This window comes from Herpailurus yagouaroundi, unplaced genomic scaffold (genome assembly GCF_014898765.1).
Source record: "Herpailurus yagouaroundi ecotype Mexico unplaced genomic scaffold, PumYag 28, whole genome shotgun sequence".
NCBI lineage: Eukaryota > Metazoa > Chordata > Mammalia > Carnivora > Felidae > Herpailurus > Herpailurus yagouaroundi.
The window spans coordinates 110922907-110930465 of record NW_024412376.1 but is presented as its reverse complement, the minus strand read 5'-3'; the positions used below and the strand labels follow the sequence as shown (position 1 = coordinate 110930465).

Here is a 7559-nt window from a genome sequence, read left to right as displayed (position 1 = left end):
CCTTCCCCTTCCCCTTCCCCTTCCCCTTCCCCTTCCTATTCTGGCCTGGAAATGGGCTTTGTATATAACACCTTTTTCCTCCTCCTTTTTAAACCCACATGCTGAATAATTTTTAAGTTAGGTACTATTCATTATGTCCAAAAGAGGAAAAAATTGCCCCAAAGAGTATTGCTATTCCAGAGGTCCATTGGTCTTTTCTCTGACTCTGGTTGACCTCCTCCTTCTCACTTTAGTTCCCAGGGGTGTAGACTAAGAGGAGTCCGATATTCTCATCCTGCTATAATAACTAGACAGCAAATAGGCAGGACTGAAAAAGAGGTGGAAATGGTTAAGCTGATGAGCTTCTTTTTGGTTGAGGTTGAGAGGGTAGATAGTAGGCAGAAGTCCAAGTCTTAAATCTGTGTTAGTTTTGTTTATCTGTGGGCATATACTCACAAATGCCCTCCCCTCATCCCATCTCTACTAAAGAAAAATGTGTCTATTTTCCCTCTCTACATACCCCTCACACTAAAAGCACACATTTCATGTCTCAATTTCACCTATATAAACGCATTTTAGATTATAACCTGCCAAAACTGTTGCTCAGAGGAATTACTTTACCATGGTATCCTATCTACAGACACCTATAGAAAAAAAGAAAATCTTATCCCAAAGTTTGCTTCTGTGCTTTGGTTTAGACAGAAGAGGATTGCTAATGTTCAGGTTTTAGTGATTTAGGAGAGGATATTCTCCCTCCAGAAGGGTTACTTTTATCCTACTGTATGATCTTATCTGAAAATGCAATGTTATCTCTCAGCTCCTAGCAAATATTGATACCTAGCATTAAGCACATCTGAGCCTATTGAAATGTATTTCAAGACACTGTGACCTTCTTAAAGGTAGTTCCATTAGTATACAGTCACCCCTTGTTGGTGTAAGAGGGACCTCTGCCCTAGACCTCACTGTTTAGAGAATCCTGTTCTGGTCATTCTCCAGCTGTACTCTCACAGAGTAAGGGACCCACAGGGCAAAGAACATACCTCCCAGATCCCTCTGGTTTGTGCTCTGGTACCTGATCTCAATTTTCTTTCCACATGGTCCCAGTTATATTTCCAAGTTCTGCATGGATCTTTTCCTTGGGTCCATTCTTTAAAGGGATAATCATATCTCTGATACGTGTACCTCTAGATCTTAGGGGTAGCGAGATGGCAGCAGTTTGTGAAGGTGTGTGACCATGGCCTACATAAACCAGCCAGGGTGTCCACACTCCTGCAAGTGAGGCTCCTTAAAGTTCCGGGTAGAGCTGGGGGTTGGAAGATCAGGGAGGTTTGCTGAGGGTCAGGGATAGGCTCTCTTCATGTTACTCCTTTCCAGTGCAGAATCCTGAGCAATCTTGAGAATTCTAAATTTGAATCTGCTTTCCTGGTCACTTTGAAGGTATATTTGTTAAGGTAGGAGGACAGAACATGTTTTATTTAACAATGTTTTAGCTTAATGTAAAATTTAATAGTCATATGCTATATATCCATTTGTGTTCTTAGTCCAGATCCCACAAATCTTAGGGGTAGGCTTGCTCTTAAATGCTTCTAATTATTTCCCCCGGTACTTACTATAATGGTTGACATGATCATCTCAATAAGTGAATGAAATTGGGAGCTCAGAATGCCCCACCATGGCAGAATATGAGATCAGAAGTATAGACAGCCTATATTTATTTAGCCTTACGGTGTTATAGTTGTGGGGAAATCTGTTCAACATTGAAGCTCACAACGACAGGAGTGGAATTCATAAAGAAGCAAAAATTAAATCCAGGCTTTCTAATTTGTTACAGGATTTTGTTTATCATTTGTGGACTCCGTGTTTCTTATGTTACTTTCATGCTACATCTCATGATAGCTTGCTGATGTTTAACTCTTCTACTCTTCATGTTCATGTAATGTTGAAATTTTCCTGAGATGCTAGAGTTTTTGGTCCCCACTTGTTTGACGATATCTAAATGGTTATTTCCTTTTAACAGGAAGCAGCACTCTCATTTATTGAGTATTCACTTTATGCCAGGAATTACATGAAGTGGTTAGCACACAGTATCACATTTAGTCCCTACAGTAATTTTACAAGGTAGGGGGATTTACACTAGTATTACTACAGATGTGTACAATATCAGAAGTGCGTAAGTGATTTGCCTAAGTCAAGACACAGAGTGGGGGAATAGGAATACATTTTTTTGAAAAAATGACAAGACCCTTATTTACTTTGAAAGCTAATGTCCAACAAATGTTGATGGAAATCTGCTTTGGGATGAGATATAAATAATACATTTTTACTATTTTTTCCTGCCTTTATCGTGTGTAGGAATTCAACCTTATTGATAGAAGAGAACTTGCACCACTCCAAGAACTGATTGAAAAACTCACCTCAAAGGACAGATAAAAGGACGCAGAGCGGTGCAAATTGTTCCTCAAATGAAGTGTGTGGAGTTTATTTGGATTTGGTTGTGTTTTATTTTTATCTCGGTCATTTTTGTCATAGGTTTAGGGGGCTTGTTTGGGTTTCTTTTTCTTTATTCTGAGTAAGTGAAACCATATTCAATTGCTAGAGGAAGCCAAGAACCATTCTCTGTAAATTTGATAGGGGTAAGTTTTGTCTTAGTGGCATATGGTGGGTTTTTTTGTTTGTTTTTTTTACTTGGTTTGCTTACTTGCAGAATTTTTGATAATACTGTGTGCTGAAAGAAAACGCTTGCTGATTGGACTGATGACAGTTGGGGGTTCTGTGTTGTGTAAATTGTGGCCAATTTCTGAAGTCCCCAAAAGACTTATGTTTTTAAGTGCCTTGGTAGGCTCACTTCTGAGGTGCAAAGCACAGACATAGAACTGAACAGGGCTTGAACAATATTAGGATTACTACCCAGGGCACTTACTGATGCATGTTTTAAAATGTCTATGATAAAAGCCATAGTTTACCAAAATTGGTGATCTCCAGCTTTTACTACATTAAAGAAACACAATTTGTAAAGGTGTGCATGTAGAACGTACAAAATTAGTATTTATTAATTATTTTTGATATTGATGGTAATTCTGTTCAACAAATGTTTAAAGTTCTACAAGCAGGTCTTTCTTCCATCTCTTGATATCTGTGATATTGAAACTAAAGGATGTTGAAGTGTAATACCTATTGCATTTTAGCTTCTTTCTACATGTTAACTGCACTCTAGGTGTAAAAATTCAGGTTTTACATAGGTTTGCCATCTTCAGAGGTGATGCTGAACTGTGAGGTTTCTTAGCAATTGCCAAATGAGCCATAAGTCTAGAGAATTCCCTTCTACTTTGAAGAGGAGGGGATGGATAAGAGTGTGTGTTTGGTTGGGAGGGTTTGTTTGTATGGGGAGCTATAGATGGAATTGTATGATGAGTCAAGTTCAGAAAGTCTTGTCTTAAAATCCTTGAGTAGAGTGGCATGAAGTTTTTAACCAATTTCTTGTAAACAAAGTCTTAGAGACTTCCTTTTAGGAATCAACTTCCATGAGAAGTTAAACATAAATTATTAATTTTAGGTGTAGACATTAAACATGGAATTTAAGAACTGTTTGGGGGAAATTGATCACTCTCCAGCATTTCCATTCAGTGAATGGAGCTGGTGTTTGCCTGTCATTTTAAAATGATACAGTACCCTTCTCTGCTTATGATAGGCCCAATTTGAAGCATTCTGACTTCTGATTTTTCTACTGTGAAAGGAAATCTTTTTCTTTGCAGTGATATCAAACAATGTAAGTGCTAATTTAGTAGTTATTAACTTTTACATTTTATTTGTCATGGCTTTCTAGTGAATTATTCCCATAAGTAAAAAGTTCAGAAAGTTAATTTTTAAAATAATTTTAACATTTTTCACTTCAATTTTAGTCTTGAGAAGTATCTTTTTCAGACTTCCTTTTGATTTTGTCATTTCTGGTAAGATCTGTTTCCTTCAGTTACAAATATATATTCTTCCTTTAGTGTGAAATATATACCTTTTTTCCTTGTGGAATAGATATCTTGCTTTGAAATTATATAGACTAAAAATGGTCAGTAGGCGAGAATCTAAAATTAAATAAATCAGTCTGTCTTTGCCATTAACAGGGAGAGCAGTGATATAATTTAATGCCATTACAGTTATGATGACTAGGAACTGCCTTTTTCTCCATTTCATTTCTAACAATCATTCTCCAAGTACCAACAGTAGAAGTAATGGGAGAGCCTGGCAAGTATGTTGGATGTTCATTGGTAATGGTTATTGATAAACTGCAGTGAGAAGTAACTGATGTCCTTAAAACAAATATTTTATTACCTAGGTAGGTAATATCAATCCCTGTAGGTTGATTCAGAAATAAAATTTGGCATCAAGTGACATGGGGTCCTATTTATTGATGAAAATGAAGCATGATTATTCCAGTAGTCTTCCATACTGCGTTGGACTTTGTATCATCCTAGTAACAAAGGGGTTGCAAATAGCCAAGTGTAGAAAATACTGAAAAATCGTTCTTGCTCTTTCAAGCCTTACACAGTAGTACACTGTAAAAATGGAAGGATGTTTCTATAAAATAATGTTTAGTACTAGGCCCTACTTTCCTACCGTGTGTAGATAGGAGTTTGTTGTCACTGTGTCAGAATCTCAGGTGCCTGCTTCTGAGTATTCCTTTAAACAGAGGTATTATTAGGAAGTAAGGAGGTAATGTACGCATGGATATGGTAACAAAGTAGAGAAGTTCTCCCAGGGAGAGGCCTGGCATTGTACATGGGGTTACATGGCCACAGGTAAGGAAACACCCACCAGAGCATGTGAGAAATAACCAGTTTAACAAAACTTGCTTTGATTTGATTCGTTTCCATGAGCGTTAATAAGATGCCCTTTATAAAATAAGGATCAAATCCTGGTTTTGTAGCACTTTGCTTACGAATGTGTATTGGATTCTTCCCAGATCTCTTAATTTAGTTTATAAATAACCAAGATAATGATTTCCCCCCTGCTCTTTATACAGAGATTTAAAGCAGAAGTTGGTTTTCTCATCCACTAATTAAAGCATAAAATATCAAGTAATAAGTTAATATAGTATTATTGTCACAATGCTTTGGTTAAGTGTTGAAATGAAGCAAGTTTTAGGAGTTATTTTAAATGATGGAAAATTAACAATCCAAGAGTGAAAATCTTTCGGTAAGCAGTAGATGGTGCTACTGGCTCTCATTTGCTGACTTGATTGTTCTGTTTCCCATAAAAACCATGCCATTAGACTTCATTAAAAGAGTAAGCATGTGTTAGTTGGCTGGTAGAGGCTTTGGAGGTCAGTTTACTTTACATCGAAAGATTTTACATTGCTCTTTCTGCTTGTGTTATTTGTAAATGGTAAAGGGTGAGCATAAAATGTATTGGCTGGGAGAAGACAGGTTTAGTGTATAATATATCTCAGATTAAGTTACTGCCTGGCTTATCAGGAAAGATAAAACACTACAATCTCTTATCTTCAGGAAATACAGATGATGTGGATATTTATATTTTACATGTAATCACCAGACTCCATTTTATGTATTAGCATTTTCCTTGCTTATGGGAAAATAGCAAAATGACATTTCTTTTATACCTTTGTGTACACCCTCTCTGAGAGAGGTTTTGATAACCACTGAAATGGTGAAATGTGAGATACAATTATTAAGTTAGTTGTAGGACTTTCTTTTCAAATAAGTATGTCATACCTTAAACATCCAAATGAGAGTTGATCTTCAGAGTGGTTCCTGTGGGAGCATTATTCTTTCTAGCTATGCTTTGAGGGTGTAATGTTTTTGGAGCATTTTCAGAGATGCCTTGAGAATTGGTTTATGACTATGCAAGAAAATCTATTTCATCATTTTAGTTGCACCGAAGACTTTTTTGGCAGCTTAGTAAGACCTAGCTCATTCACCAAACTTAACTCTACTTTGCTTTTTTCTTAGAACTAAACCATTAGAGAAGTTCAAAAAACTGCCATAGGCTCTGAATTTGCAGAAGAGAATGTTTTCAGCATTGGTAGCACCATTTAATAAAGGAATAGTTTCCTGATGTCTCTACTTTGAAGTACACAGTGTCATTTGGATGTATAGGTTTTATTTAATTTTTACAAATTTAGTTTAATTACCTTATTGTTAAATATAATAATTAAAAAATCAAGGTCTGTCTCTTGTTTTCTACTTTCGTTCCTTTCCCTGATAGCTTCTGAGTTTTATCTCAACTACTATAAGATAATTTTGATTGAAGGGACAGTATGAAAAAATGGATCCAATATTTAATTTAGAAGTAGCTTAAGATAACAATAGCCTTTACCTTTGTCCTTTTTTTTTAAACATTATTTTCACTCAAATGAAAAGACTGCAGATCATTGTACAAAGAAATTGGAATAAATTTTATATAATAATTATGCTGAATGTTAAACCTGTGTATCACAGATAAAATATTTAAAATTGTATAATCATTTCATATATCATTTATAACTTTAAAATTTTTGAATGTCTTTTTAAAAGATATGGGACCATAAGTATATTTGTAACTTGAAAATGTGACTGCATACCAAGGGGAAAAGTTATTTTGAAACTTTTCTGAAATATTAAAGAATATACCAATTTTTAGACATGCTATTCTAGATCCACTCCTAAAATAATTTAAATAGTAGAGTTTTGTCATAATGTTAAGATTCACCCACAGCAATTACTGTTTTTCAGTTTAATGGTGTATGATATTACTAGAGGTAAAGATACCTTAAGATTTATTGGAAAAATTTAATTTTAAGGTATAGTAACAGTTCTGACTACAAACAATTTAAACTTTTAAGATGTTCCTAACAAGTTAATCATAGAGAATAATTTATTGTAAAGGTATAATACTATGTTCCATGTCTGCCACTTATAGCTGAACAAAACCTAAATTTTGACAAAAGACAGGAAATGCATATTAAAATATTGAATAATCTCAGTTTTGCAAGTATGATGCCAGTTCTTTTTCTGTGTGTAATGCTATACAATAGAGCATTTTGGGTTACAGTTCTCAAAGATAGATAATGAAAGCACTGGCCTGTTTTTAGCTCTGTTGGCTTGTCATCTCCTTCTCCTCAAATTACTTCCTTACGCTGTTGACTTCCCACCTCTCAGCCTCCATTGCACTAGGAGAACAAAACAGATGGGTTGATTGTGCAGGTCCTTGTTGTTAGTGGTTCTGAAGCACTTTCTGTAATCCACTGACAGGAGTGTTGGCAGGTGCAACTTACATAAGCATTTTTGGTTTGTTCTGGTTGACAGCTTTCTTGAAGTTATGTCACTGAAGCTGAGATTATTAGTAATTTAAAATTTTTGTTAATATTTAATTTTTCTTCTGTGTATTAAATTTTTATGTGTTGGTGTTTCTTACAGATTTGTACATATTTTCATTTTTTGAGATAATAGATTAGTGCATTTCCATATTAAGAACACATTTCTTCTTAAATTGTTCTGCAGAAATAACTATTTTTAGGGGAAATAGTTTTTTACAGTCACTAAATTGTATGTGTTATTTTTGTACATGCATAACTAAGGTGGTAAGGGCCC

At 35.2% G+C, this 7559-nt stretch overlaps 1 protein-coding gene across 2 annotated transcripts in view; it reads left to right on the top strand.

Moving 5' to 3' along the window:
• MOB1B (MOB kinase activator 1B) overlaps positions 1-6951 on the top strand; it is a 52809-nt gene extending 45858 nt beyond the window's left edge. For both annotated transcript variants that reach the window (XM_040481678.1, XM_040481669.1), the window contains one exon: positions 2332-6951. In XM_040481678.1, the coding sequence (XP_040337612.1) occupies positions 2332-2348 (17 nt within the window). In that variant the 3' untranslated portion in view covers positions 2349-6951. The remainder of the gene's footprint in view (positions 1-2331) is intronic.
• Positions 6952-7559: the final 608 nt, after the last annotated feature.